Raw genomic sequence first — 14,885 nt, 5'->3', positions numbered from 1 at the left:
TTTTCACATGACACATCGCTCAATAGATAAGGCCTTGTTTCTCCCTTTTAATTTGATACCATCAAAGTCAGTCATGACCCGTTCTGGTCACAAGCCAAACCCAAATACTGTGACAATTTTGTGTATAAACGGTTTTTATTTTGCCCATGATATATTCACTATAATAGCTTCGTGCTGTTGATTCTCATTTCACGTTGACGACTTGGAAATATCCCTGACAACCGGATTTCTTGTAAATAGTTTGTCTACTTAACATGATTTGTACTCCTCGAAGATATTAAGAGCAGAATAATTTCTGGTACACGCATTGGGCACTATAGACAGTCTATCACAGTCAGCGCAGTATCCTGTACTGGGCATTCAGAGTTAGTTGGGTTTTTTTTTAAAAGGAAGGATAGTTGATTGTTAATCTTATAATCAGTGCATGTAAAACTTCCCTAGCGATGTTTAGATTTAAGATAGATTTTAGATAGATTTTTAGATTTAAGATCTTTATTATCATTGAAAGACTCAAATTTAAGTTAGAAGTTAGGACACAAATTCAATTTCCACTATAGTACAGCTGTTTGTTGCTTTCAAAGTGTTAACAAAAAAAAGCTAATGGAAAACTAATGGATGTATCCCATCATGCATCTGGAAAAGCATGACCGCTCGTATTCTTGCAGAGCAGTAAACAAACTTATATTATTTAGATTCTACTTCCTCACTTCCAAAAATCATTAAAATACAGTTATAGTGTATAATGATCAAAACGACGGGCGATCAGTAATCATTAGAGTCATCGCAGTGTTTTCATTTTGTTCTTCATAGATTTATTTCCTCTAAAACTTATATTCTTTAACTGAATAATTTTTGGTTTAAATTGGATGACATTATACTAAATGTAACCAGTAGAAATGTTAGCGTTCATCGCCAAATTGATTCATTGTAACAACTGGCAGCAGTGGAGGCATGTTCTTTGTTAAAGGGACATTCTTTTATTTGTGCCAGTCACACTCAACCGTAAAATAAGTATAAAAGGCCCTGCTAAGGAATGAACATCGTCATTCCTTCTTGCGTTGGGTCCCTGCTCTACTTCTGTTCCGAATTTGCTTGTAATGTGGTCGCCAGTTGAGTGTGGCTCGGTTTGCTAAAAGTACATGTACAACAGCTCTGTATAAAGGACGAAACAATGGATGACCAACGTCAGGCGAATGGCTTATAAAGGTATGCAATCTCCCTAAACTTCTTGTATAAATACATGTTTAAAACATTGTTTCCTCTCTAATTAGTATCTAAATTAGAAATGTTACTGTTCGATATTGCTTGCTAGTAAATTTAAAATGTATGTACATGTACACCTTATTATAGTTTTTTGGCTGGTTAAATGGAAATATTGGACATTGATAAAGAATTATGGTGAATGATAAATCGCTTCATCTGTTTTACAGGCTAAAGACAGGCTTGTCCCATAATTGGGGGTTCATGCCTGCCAGGTAGTTTTTCGTAGTTTTTTTACTATAAGTTTAATTCGTCATTTTCTAAGCCTTTAGAATTTTTCTTATTGCAAATTTAATTCGTAGTTTTTTTAAGCTTTCGTAGTGTTTATTATAAGTTTAATTCGTAGTTTTTCTAAGCTTTTCGTAGTTTTTTTATTATACGTTTTTCTTATTTTTCTGAGCTTTTCGTAGTTATTTCTTAGTTGTTTTTTCTACTGCAGTATTGCTTGCTGCTTTCTATATGTTGTCGGCTAGCATGTTTCAAAATTTGTTTTTTAAATTAGTGGAATCAAATTGTACAGTCGCCGAATCCTTAGACACCACACCTGAGTATGCAGTGAAATAAATAATGTTATGAAATTCATTCAGCAAAAAAGTTGTTCACTTTTGTTTTGCTTTGTAGTCATGACAAAATTTGCTTAGCGGCCAGAGTTTTAGTTTAAAAACAATTTGATAATCTTTGTATATTATTTATGCAATGATTTACAAGGTCTACAAATGAAGCCGCTGGAATCTTAGATCTTTGACGATACCAAAAAAAACACACGACAGACAAATACCATAATTTCCAAAACTGAGAAAATTTAACTCCCCTAGGTACAATGGTGTTCAAGACACAGATCAAATTAGAACTTGATAAAATTCACTTACCTTTTCTGGGAAATTTTATCAAATGAATTTTTGGGTATTTTACACTTCCACAAAAGATTACAATCCTTATAAAGGTAGTCTAAAGCCCATCGCCATAAAAAGAAAAAAGTCCAACCACTCCATTGCAAAGTAGAGAACCTTTGGTGTCTTATTTATTCAGGATTTCTCTGTAATTAGACCTAATTTTGAATTGAACCTATTTTTTTTTCAGCGTTGGAACCTTCATTTTAACTAACCCCCCTCCCCCCCCCAAAAAAAAAAACACAACAGCTACTAAACTCTCAAGACAAACTGACAACATGCAAATCGGAAGTTAACGGCGTCGGCTTTATTTTTTAACTACGAGATGAATTACAATCTTGCTCATATTTAAATCAGTTAAATAAAAGCATAAAGTGTGTGGAGAATCGGTCTTCCTTTCCGCATTCTGCAATATTTTATGCGGTCAAAAAGAAGGCAGAAATGTGTTTTCAAACTCTTTTGAAAACTTCATTAGTATTTCTAGAAGATCTTTACCGGTTAATTTCGTTGATAACTAATACGATTTCGCACTAACTTTACTATACATAGCGGATTCTTTTGTTTTACCCTAATAATACTACAGTTTATATTTATATGCACGTATGCGCTGTTGAAATCAAACTTGGAGGTGAAATCTGGCAGGCGACCCATCTCACTTCGTTCAGCCTCGACCCCATGGGCGCGTGCGCATTCCTTCACTAACCAATTCTTAACCAATAAGGTTAAGATCACGCAAGGCATGATGGGAACCAACATGGTGCGGCATCGTATCCATGGGAACGAGGTTGCACTTTGTTACGTGAATTCCACTGTACATTTAACAATGAAAAAAATTGACAAACAGAAGGACGATCAATTTGTGAAAACTCGGCACGCGCAACTTCTGCATTGGGTTCAAAGCTAAGTATAATTTCTTTTTTTTACGACTCCTCGCTGTGCATAGCCTTGACCAAGGCTATCAGCTGTTCCCATACGAACTTGTTCCCGCTACCGCACACCGCGCGCGCCGCGACACAATCACTAGTTGTACTATACCGTTAGCCTCAACGACCCTTGCGTGTGCTTTGTGTGCATGTACGTACGCCCCACACACACTTCCGCAAACAGCCGTACGTACAGCAAGTCGAGGCGGAAGATAGCCTTGACGCAACCGTGGCGAATTCTTATGTGTTTCTTTATAGTTTCGACCGAAATCGGCCGAAAATGTCTGATGTGCATATATTACACGATATCCAATCAAAGCCCGTAAACTTTGACCCGCGATATACATATTCATGACCCGCAAATTACTGGTCCCATTTTAAACCATTTCTCCAGTTTTATTACAAACAAATAAAATATGCCGCTATATGAGTGAACAATTGTTCAAAATGATATATTTCCAATGTATTGCGAATTGGACAGTTCAAGACAGTCCGCCGACGTTTTGTCGGTGCAACAGCGTACATTATCACGCCGCTACCTGCCCGTGCTATTCTGACAGCGAATGTAGGGAACAGGTCAACTCGGACCCAGGTCAAATCGTACCCATTTAATCGAATGCAGGTTAACTCGTATCAATAAGCACCCGTATGAATTAAGTGCAAGAAACGAGCTATTGACTTTGAGATGGAAATATACGAAACTGTCAGGTACATGGTGAAAAAAAAACTCTCCCTGAATTCGTACCATGTGCAACATTCATCCATTCATGTACATCTCATACGTACGACACATGTATTTTAACGCGTACGTATGAATCGTATGTCGTACCTACGACATACATACGACATGTAAGTCGTAGATGTAAATCGCACGAGATACAAGTCGTTCTCACAAGATATGTTGTATGTACGACATAATCGACAAACAAGTCGAACATACGAGTTACAATTCATATTTTGAACACAAGAGATATTAAGTCGTACTTATATATACGACTTTGTCGTATGCGACATATATCGTACCCTGTCGACTCGACTTATGCACGACATATATGTCGTACCGGCACCTGTCGACATTATGTCATATGTTTGATATGTCATACCCTGTCGACATATATGTCGTAACCTGTCGATGATATTAGTCGTACCCTGTCGAAATATGTCGTACCCTGTCGATATATTAGTCGTACATACGACATATAACTTATAAGTTGTTCATACAAGTTAAAATCAGTCTTACAGAATAAGTTTTCTGAAGGAGAGATACCCCCCCCCCCAAAAAAAAGTCAGCGGTAGATACATACTCAATAGTGTGAGCGCTTTTTTGGCCGCTGAACGTGAAAGCGCAGCGTGTCTCACTGCATGGCGCCAGCCGGGCCGGTGCCTACAGTGGACGGCCCCAACGTCACGGTGGCCTCTGTGCATGGTGACATCGTTTTTGCCGGCGTGCGGTTTTGTACCGTTTGCCGTTTTTTGAAGGTCAAATTTTTCATCCTTTTCATTTCATTTTCGACCCAAACTATGTGTAACTTTAAAAATATTATTCTACTATTATTTAAGATTTTAAAGGGGTGTTTTACAATAATTATTGTTACCACAGGCCGTCTGGTTTATAAACCTTTGGTCGTATTATGCAATTTAATAAATATTCATATTTTTGTCAGCCGTTATCCAATGAGAGAAGACTATTTACCATAGCGCGAACTAATTATCATATTCAGCATACACGGTTGCGTCAAGGCTATCTTCTGCCTCGACTTACTGTACGGCTGTTTGCGGAAGTGAGTGTGGGGCGTACGTACATGCACACAAAGCACACGCAAGGGTCGTTGGGGCTAACGGTGTAGTACAACATTGTGTTGCTGGGCGCACCGTGTGCGGTAGCGGGAACAAGCTCATATGGGAACAAGCTGATAGCCTTGGTCAAGGCTACGCTGTGCAGTACCTCCTCTTCCATAATTTTACACTGTTCAACTTGTTCCAAGTTAGTTGCCTTTGGCTGTACCCAGTTCAGAAGCTGGAGTGAATCCAGTCAGCAACACGTCACGTTGGAAGTTCTGTGACTGTCTGAAGATGGCGTCCGTGCCGTGTAGGCGATCCAGAATGCCCAAGGCTCCGAAATTATTCACGAATCTGAAACAGAAATTCTCTGACATTGAAATCAACTCCAAACTTAAACTCTGTTAATTGTACATGTGTGAATGGCTTGATTTTATTTCAATAGTCACTCTTATTACAAATAGTAGAAATTATCCAAATAATTTTAAATGAAGAAATGTATGTCCTAATCCTGATGTCAAGCATAGATCATCGAAATCATCCGCTAAGAATTGGAACACAATTCTTTTGAAGATCTAATTTTTTATTAAATCAGATTTCGGAGCGAGACCAACTAATTTTGGTGTATAGACTTCTAAAAAAAAATAGCTTCACTGGTTGGCAAGGTTAATTTCCTCGCCTTTCACCTCTACGGCCCGGGTTCAATTCCTGCCCTGGTCCACATGTGGATTGGCTTTCAGTCCCTACCTGATTCTGTGGGTTTCCCCAGAATATTCTTTTGGGGTTTTCCTCCCACCTCTAAAACTGTACGTTGTTCTCAGTGTCTTCTGATGATGATGACAGGTTTCTTCAGGCTTGTGTGCTACAGTGCCTAGGGCATTTTTGAGGAATCCTTGGTTTCATTACCAGAAATTAGAAGTAACAATTACTTACTTGAGATGGTGAAAGTCATGAGCCTCGGTCGACGGTAGGAATGGCAGGTGATACCCAGAGTGGGCCAGGAGGCTAGAGAACGTACCAATAGTCAGCCAGAACCAGGTAGTGGCCACATGAGAGCCCGCAATCAGCGGACCGGCGGCCATGGGTGCTAGGTTCGCCACCGCGTGCTCCAACCAGTGCACGTCGAAGTTGGACACGGCGAACGGCGCTGTGTACTCATGGTGGCGCTTGTGGAATCGCTTGTAGAAGAAACTGTGATGAAACAACCTGAAAAATAGGGCAGATGTTCAAAAAGAGATTAGGCACTGCAAAAACTGGTGTAAATTTTAACACCACACTTTTTGAAGTGTGGGTTGCGTTGCCAATGTGACTTTGAAAAATGGAAGTCACGCAAATCTTCAGTCATAAAAATGCAGTATGGTTGCATTACTGAAAGAGCCTGCTTGTGCACATCTGACACATGTGCATTTGTTTTATATATCACCACCATTTTGTTCGTGCCAAGCCTAAATGAGTTTTTCAACAGAACTTTGGACGTTTACCGTTCTCGAAAGTGTAGAATCAAACGAAATGGGTGCCGTAAAATGTTACGCTTAAATGTCAAGATAAACGTGAATCTAATGACGATATAATTAATAATGCTAGTCAAACTACAAATTGAGTATAACCATCGATGTTTTTACAAGTGCACCAAGTTTCAGTACATTTGTCTTTTAAGGAATACATTTCATGTTTGTAAACAACAAAAGAATAGTCTTGATATGATGTGTAGGCTAAGGGATGGTAAAGCTTATGTACTCATGACATTTGTAATTGAATGTTCCCAAGGATTTTTTTTCAATGAAGAAAAGAAAGCATGTTCTCTTTTACCGATGTAAATAGTAGAAACCAATCTCCTCCACCGCCAGAAACACCAACATCTCCAGCAACACGGAGTGGAATTCAGGCAAGCGTGTAGAAGCGCTGCATCCGCGCATTCTACTCAGCCAGGCACACACCAGGAGGAACGGGAGACCCACTGCGAACTGATTGAAGAGGGTCCCGGTCACAGCCTGCCGGAGCAGTGCAGGATCCACCTGTTTACCCAAAATCACAGGCGGTTTAATTATTCTACCTTTAGGTTCTTTAATATTGGTGTTTGTCCCACTCAGTGGTATGATATTAACCCATTTTTGCCTTTTTGGGAGATTATGGCGAACACAGTGTGAAGACATTGCTTGGTTTGTGTGAGATCTGAGTAAAAACAAAGTAGTCCCTCCAAAATGTGCATAGAGAAACGTTCATAACTACAAAAGTACGAATGTACCACTGTCAACCAAACAACCAATGTAAAAGGCCGATCATAAGCCCTGCCCACTGAGCTCGTACGTGGGGAAACCAGCACGTATGCTCGTCAGCTCCAAGTTGACATCGCGCCCACCAGTTGCGCGCGTCGTACGCGCGCACGTGTACGCATGCGCGTGTTGGAGTTGGCACGCAGGCGATATTAAGCCAGGCTGTGATTGGTGAAAACATCATTAGGGCGGGGTTTCATGAATCGGTTCATTCATGGTAATCATCCACATTCAATGTACGAATCAATTGGTGATTACTGGATCGGTGAAAATAAGGCAAGAATCATTGTTACCGGTATGTTCTTGTCCTGCTGTATCTTGTATTTGTGAATCCAAGATGGCTTCCCTGTTGCATCGACAAACAAGCATCCGGAGGCGAGTGTCCAGTACACCACAGTTGACACCAGCAAGGTCCCTGTCGTGGTATAAATAAAAACTTGTCAGTGTTATACTCATCAACGTTTCCTATTCTGGTTTCCCATCTTCTGATTGGTCAATCTCAAAGCCGGACACTATGAATATGCATGTAAGTGGAAGCCATGGACACTATGAATATGTATGAATGACAGGGCGTTCTAGTTGATGGTAAACAAAAAGAAAAATTCAAACCTAATGAAAGGATTAAGAACTCGTTCCCGCCAAACAGGTTGTAGATGACCTCGTACTGTCTGGTCCAAAAGCATCCACTCGCCAAGAGAAACTGGTCCAGGAGCCACGTCAGAGAGTTTTTGGCGGCAATTACAACCACCAGAATGCTGGTTGTTATGACAACCAGCATTCGGATGCTACCGGCCATGCTGCCTCTCTCGGGAGCCTGAGAGATCGAAAGGAAAAAAAAATAATATTTTGCCTTGAATTTTGGGAACTTCCTTTATCGTTAAAATTAACTCTGCTCGAGTGTCGGAAAACTCACTAATTAGAGTAATCATTGGCAAGCAATGAGATCGAGTTCTCATTCGAGTTTTCACAGGTGTTAACGTAATCTTTTTCAGTATTTCAGTCCAAAATTTGAGTGATTTTCACTCTTAATATTGTCTTGTGCCTAACTTATGCAAATTAGATGGAAAACGGCTATCGATCTGGTACAATTATGGTGCGAGACAGGTTGCGATGTTAACGGTTTCAAGTTGTCGCATCACTGAGCCGCTAGTTTTTTTAATCTGTATATAGCTATAGCTGTGTGTTATTGTGGGCGAAGGTTATTATAGTTATTATTATTACGGGAAATGGTACCTTGGGACTGGGAGACATTCCCACATGGTTACGCACAATTTCCCCCCCCCCCCAACTTTAATGGCCCTAACCCCAATTGTTCCGGGTTTTTTTTTGTAAAGTCCAAAGGACCTTGTTATAAAGGTGTTGGATTGTATTTATGTTTTGGACCACGAGCAATCGAGGCTAGCCTATTTTGCCGCTCAATAGGAGCTGTGACATTGAAATGTCTCCCTAATGCCCGGTATGCGTAATTTTTAGTCCTAGGAGGGTTAGGGGCAATGTCATGAATAATTCAGTAGTTTCGATGGGAAAATTATGAGAACGGACAATGACATCAACAGCATTGTTGCTAGTTACTCAACTTGTTACAATACATTAAAGCATTTTAAAGAACGGTTGTCGTCGAGCTACCACACAGTAGCCTAGTGGATAGCGAGATGAGCTTACAAAGATCCCTGGTTCGAATCCACGTCGTCGCTGATCATTTTCATCAGCTATTTTTCTTCTCCAAATTTATCACTGAGATAATTTTAAATTAAGGGGAAAATAGAACGAGAACCTAAGTCTTGCAATGATTCAAAGGAAAAACTGAATTATTCATGACATTGCCCCTAACCCTCCTAGGAAAAGAATACGCGCCCGGTATCTCCCCTGAAGGTGTAACTTACATGTCTCGTTAAGGGTACATGAACACGAATTTAATGAATTCCCTTTTTGCAAAAAGCGTTGGTGGTAAAACAAAAATATCAGCTGCGGCGCAGATTCTTCGCTAAATTGCGCCTGTATGGTACAGGCTTCTCTCTAGGCTGGCTCCAAGGCTCATGCGCGAAATGCATTTTGCCCAGGCCCGATCTAGGTCTGGGCCGGGATTATCCTGCTTTACTTATTCTTGCCTGTATACAACAAAGCTTCGTCACTTATGACTCACATTTACTACGCTAATTTTACCTTCCGCTAAATATAATACGCATGACCATAATTCCACATAGGCATTTAGGCCTAGTACTCGAACTGAAAATGAAGCACAAATTGAATCATTACGCATTGGGCCTTGCATAGGCCTATGTATTATTTTGATCTCTGAAAGACTGAATAAAGACTATATACCTTGTTTACTTCCATCCCCGTAGCCGGGTACGCATCAGCAGTTTTGTGGGTAGCCATTTTGACAACAAAACACTCGAGTCGCTAACTAGAAAAGACGAAAGGAAAAGAATTGTGTCTACTGAACTATGCACTTTGTACAGTGTAGCCTTCGTGCAGTAAGGTCAGAGCCAAATTCTGCTAAATGCACATCAAAAATCTGTCAGATTTATCAAAAAATCTGCCAAATTCCCCAGAATTACTCGAAATATACTATAAAAACATCACATGCAGATTGGAAGTATTGCCTTAACTAAGATTCAAATTACAAAAACAATCTAGTCTAGATGTTGTGAAATTATTGGTAAATATTGGGCAAAACGCGGACGATCAAGTCCGTTTCCCAGTGAACCTCAGCACCTAGACCAGCCAACCTGTCCATTATGCAAGGGTTTGTTTGCAAGGATTGAAGCTTTTTTAAACAAATGTACACTTTTTTGTTCAAATTTGCTGTTTTTTCTGTCAAATAACCATTTTTTGCAGAATTCTGCCAGAAATCTGCCCAAAAAAAATCCATTCTGTCAAATTTTCTGTCAAACTCGTTTTTTTAACAAAAATTCTGTCAAAGTTAGCCGAATATCGGCTAAAACGGTCACCCTGCCTTCGTGGTACACGGTAGCCGGTTAGCATGTGACAAAATGATAAGAAATTTGGAAACGATTCTGTTACAACCTTTGATCGACTTGTGACCCGGCCAAATGTGACGAGTTGTTTTAAAACGGGCAATTATATTGAGGAAACGGAAATTTGCTTTCTGATTTTATTCAATTTCTGTAAGACGATCGAAGGGAAAATATACTTGGGCGCATCTGCATTTGTTCCGGTTACATCAAACAAAGTAATGATATATATATCTTGAAAATGGCATATCTAAACTAAAGTTATTAAAGTAAAGTTACATAAGAAATACGGAAATAAATCAAATAGCATTACCTGCAAGACGATGACAAAACATTAATGCTTGTCCGGTCTTCGTACTATGATGACTTCGTGGTATGACGAATTCCACGCAAATAATTTAACAAGGCCGACTAGCCGAGGTCGCTAAACAAAAGTGTTGAACACAAAAGTGTTGAACACAAAAGTATTAAAGGGCTGTCTTAAACTCGACTTACACAAGGCAACTATTATGTACACTTGTCACATATAGCGTACTGAGCCAATAATTAAACATATTAAAGAGAGTCAATTCATTTTTTTTTCAAGAGACGCGTGGCAAGTTTTGGGAAAACAACCCACCTTTTTTCAAGATATCCACTTGTTTGAATCCACGACATTTAGATTTACGAATCTCCCTGACACGTTTAGGCACGTACGAAAGCCAATTAGTACCATCAAGTATACATTATAAAAGTATATAAAAATGAAGTAATTGGTTGAAGTCAAATGACAGGCTGAATGCACAGTTTTTCACACTTTCATTATGATCTGTTTACGAATGCGAACATTAAAATATGTATTTGACTTTTTTTCATAAGTTATTATTAAATGGCACTATCAGGCTATATCATACTGTGCAAAATCCTAAACTTGTCTCAGACTAAACATGTGAAAAACGTAAAACGTCTTTAAAAAGCTAAGCACTATTTTTAACACTTTGCCATTGCCGTTCTGTCTTAAGTCTAACTTTAAGCCTAGTGGCTACAATGTATAAACAAAACAAAATAATGAATAAAACATTATAAAAAGAAAATTGATTCTACTTTCCATCCATTTGCACGCCGTATACGGTATCCTGACTTCACTTTTCTCACTGCAAGAGAAAGTTCATGAATAATTAATTATTCAAGAGGTGTCCAAGATTTAACCAATAGGAGGGGAGATATGTAAATTTCCATTATTTCCACAACCGGAGGAGGGGCGGGGCGAGGAGAGAAAAAAAACAATGTCCGCCCTCTTAAAATATTCGTGAAAAAAAAGAACCGTCGAAGCTAGAATTTTTTTTACACGAAACTTGCCGCAGAAAAAAATGGCATTTTGTACACAAACAAACAATACAATTTTCCAGAAGGGTGACGTGGGCCAAAAGATGTAAACGTGATCGGCGTAAATAACACAAGAAAATCCGTACCGGTGGAACTGAAGAGCGCCCTCACTTTTATAATCGCGTTCAGCAGGTGGTACGGTGCACTGAACAAAAAAACAATTAAAGCGCTGTTCAAATTTATTTAGTGATTGACTCGATCTGAGGCGCCCAAAAAGATTATTGCTGTTCAGTTTCTTTCTCTGTCTTCGTATTCTTCTGCGTCAAATGTGTCAAATTGTATTTTAAAAAAAAGCGTCTATAATGTACTCTTTGAAGTTTTTATTAGAATGGAATTGCAACGATTTCATGATGGCAATAACTCTCTCGATTTGATCGATTAACATTGTATCGAAATATAAAGTGTATAAGATCCGATAACGGATGACAATAAATTCCGATTTGGATTAAACTTTAGCCATAAACAGCCATTTTAAAAGACATTATTTATGTCAGCACCGAGTTTAACCTCGAAATTTGTGTTATGTAAAGCTGGCCATGTATCATGTATACAATTTATGTTTCACGCTTCAGTACACACGCAACAAGTGTCGTCTGCTTTTATTTGCAGGTCGATTGTACATGGGTATGCGTGTTTTGTACACACAACACAGACCATTGACGCAGTTAAAATGGCCGGCTGACGTGCTCTCGGAAACTTTTCCTCAACTACTTTCCGGCCGGAATTGAGGCTGAAATCTTGCAGGAATGTCGCTACACTTTCAGCTCAAAAGTGCCCAGGGATTTCGGGCAAGGGCAGAACGGGTTGCCAAGATTTCTTTTCGAGGTAAGTGGTTGCAAAAGTTGTTGGGTTTTGAGGAGTCAGGAAATGATTTTGACAAGTATTTCCGTCGTGTCCGGTGGGCCGTGCATTGAAGGCGACACGATGTTTGCTGTGGTTATACGGTTGTTGTGTACGTCGGTGCAGTCTTTCGCTATAGTGATAAATACCGACATTTTCATTTAGATGTTTCATGACTTATTGTACCTCAGACCATGTAATCCTGTTTTATGTTATGTTAAAAGTGGGTTTCTCTGCTCGTAAGTTGTTTTCTTGCAGTGGTTAAAAGTTGACAATAAATGAATGAAAGACGACAAAGTGCGGATAGTGATAAATGAACAACTGAACACATTTTTTTTTAAGAATCCAATATCTGGCCATCACTAATCAAAAAGTGATGATATGTCCTAAAAAGTCAAAAACTTAGCTGGAAAAATATTGAAGTATTTACTAAGAAAACACTTAGACACTTTCAGACCATTATCATACTGTTTGTGCACAGGGTGACAAGTGATGGCCAGATATGGGAATCTTTTCTTTTTTGATTTTTTCTTTGGGGTGGGGGGGGGGGGGTTGATAAAAGTTTGGCAGAATTATATAAATTATTTAATCCCAGTGATGATTAGTGTTTGGAAATAAATTATTGCGAAAAAAAATGCATTTTGGACACAGAAACTTCCACACATTTGTTAGAAAATACATATTAAATACCCACTTTCCTAGTTGTACAAAAACACCACTGAGTTGGCCAAGAATACCATATTAATTCCTAGAATTGTATTAAAAATACAAACTTCTCACAACTATTGATGGCCGGCCCCTATTTTTCCCCCAAACATATAACAAAATAAGGCAGCGCGATACTGCAGTGTTTTTTTTTGGGTGGGGGGGACTAAAAATAAAATGTTTTATTTATTAAAACCACGCTAACATACACTTGAACAGTACGTTACGACTGCAGTTGTGTTGATGAAAAGTAAATAGTTCTTAATTTGGCTTAACTTTCAGCTAATTTCAACGTACGTGTCGTTTCATATGCTTTTCCGACAGCTGTAACGACAATATTGCAAAGTGTCAATGTGTAAAATAAACACAGCATGGTTCAATGGTTTTTCATATCGAATTTTGTTTCTACTGCGCAGCTGAATTACATATGTCAGTTTATTATTTCGTAGAAGTTTCATTGTGTGGCCTGAATCATTTGCATATTTGCAAATAAAATGTGCAGGTAGGCTTGCAATAATGGTCAACGACATTCCATAAACTTAATTGCTTTTCAGTATGAGGCTGGACTGATACACTTACAAGGTGTCAAATGCATTTTTCTAATAATTAACAAAGAACCAGAGATTAAGTAAACATTGTACATTGTACTGGTACACAGACGTTTTTATTAATTTCACTGAGTTTTGAAGAGCCTTGACTGGAATTTGCCCTAGCTGTTTGGGTATGCTTGCAAAAATAATTTAATAATTATGTACTTGTCCTGATAAGTATCTTTTGAGAAAGTATGTTGCATCCAGACGCCACTTTTTTTGCGTAATAAGCTCAGTGAAGGTCAGTCATTGCAAAATGTTGAAAATGACATGGATCTAAGACTGAGAAACATTTGTAATTTTGTTAAAAATACTTTGAAAATGGTCTTGACTCTCCATTGACGTTGCACAACCACTGAAGTGGCATCTGGATAATGAATTCTTTCCGTGTTTTGCCTTGAAAACTTATAGCTTCAATTTAATTTAAAACTTAATCATTGCATGAATTTAAGGTATAGTCCATCATTTGTAATTTGTGCATTTTGTTCGTTTGAAGCAACAAAAGTGCACAAAATCTAAAGAAGGGTGCTTAACAACTAACCTGATGAAGCTTCAGCATTCTTGGATCTCGTTTTCAAAACAAAAGTTGCTGAATCAAGTTTGAAGTGGGCCTGAATTCAGCGTCCGAGACACGTTCTTACTTAGCTGACTGCAGCTATGCGATGTCGTGCACCGATCCGACAAATTATAGCAACCGCGTGTGCATCGTGCCAATGCTTGCGCACGCTATGCCGAATAAAAAAACGAACTACTAACGGAAATTTCAACGGTGCGTCTTAAGACGCACCGTTGGAAAGGCCTTCTTTCGTTGATTTCTTCAAAATGACAGCTTGCCAGAAACTTCACAGGGAGTTTAGTCCCTTACTATCTTTCAACCAAGTATGGTTTTCAACAATAATTACGTCAGTTACTTTTCAGATAGCTGCAAATGATGGACTGTAGTTTAATAATCGAGGTACAACATTTTTTTTCCTCAAGAATGGAGCTAGTTGTCATTCCAGTCAGACTTTTTATCTCTCAAAAGTTGCTTTGAATGCGTGTGTGCTAGATTCGCTTTGAACAGTTTTGGCTTCTACAAGCTCTTTAACACATGTTTAGCCTTACCTTTAAATTTCAGTAATTATATAGTTTAAAAACATTTTTGCATGCTTGACCTTGCATAATTCAACATGATTCTCAGTTCATCTTCAATGTTTACTTTCTGCTCCTTCACACCACAGCCCAAAAGAAAGTATTGATCAAAGTATTGATTTCCTGATCTTGAAATCCTGCAGCAACTTGT

At 38.8% G+C, this 14,885-nt stretch overlaps 2 protein-coding genes across 10 annotated transcripts in view; one reads left to right on the top strand and one right to left on the bottom strand.

Moving 5' to 3' along the window:
* Nucleotides 1–5,011: 5,011 nt before the first annotated feature.
* LOC119728437 (fatty acid hydroxylase domain-containing protein 2-like) lies at nucleotides 5,012–10,504 on the bottom strand. The gene is made up of 7 exons (XM_038200677.1): nucleotides 10,417–10,504; nucleotides 9,448–9,532; nucleotides 7,735–7,939; nucleotides 7,419–7,540; nucleotides 6,662–6,867; nucleotides 5,786–6,058; nucleotides 5,012–5,206 (listed from the first exon to the last, which is right to left on the bottom strand). The coding sequence occupies exons 2-7, from the start codon at nucleotides 9,502–9,504 to the stop codon at nucleotides 5,059–5,061; spliced, it is 1,011 nt and encodes a 336-aa protein (XP_038056605.1). The 5' UTR covers nucleotides 9,505–9,532; nucleotides 10,417–10,504; the 3' UTR covers nucleotides 5,012–5,058.
* Nucleotides 10,505–12,085: 1,581 nt separating this feature from the next.
* The window catches only part of LOC119728435 (otoferlin-like), a 90,375-nt gene continuing 87,575 nt past the window's right edge, over nucleotides 12,086–14,885 (top strand). For 8 of the 9 annotated variants that reach the window (XM_038200667.1, XM_038200674.1, XM_038200673.1 and 5 more), the window contains exon 1: nucleotides 12,086–12,293. In XM_038200667.1, coding sequence (XP_038056595.1) covers nucleotides 12,215–12,293 — 79 coding nt within the window. In that variant the 5' untranslated portion in view covers nucleotides 12,086–12,214. The remainder of the gene's footprint in view (nucleotides 12,294–14,885) is intronic. The other variant, XM_038200675.1, reaches the window with a different exon arrangement.

This window comes from Patiria miniata, unplaced genomic scaffold (assembly GCF_015706575.1).
Source record: "Patiria miniata isolate m_02_andy unplaced genomic scaffold, ASM1570657v1 HiC_scaffold_20, whole genome shotgun sequence".
Lineage (NCBI taxonomy): Eukaryota > Metazoa > Echinodermata > Asteroidea > Valvatida > Asterinidae > Patiria > Patiria miniata.
Note: the sequence above shows the minus strand (reverse complement) of the source record. Positions and strands in the feature narration are given on the sequence as shown.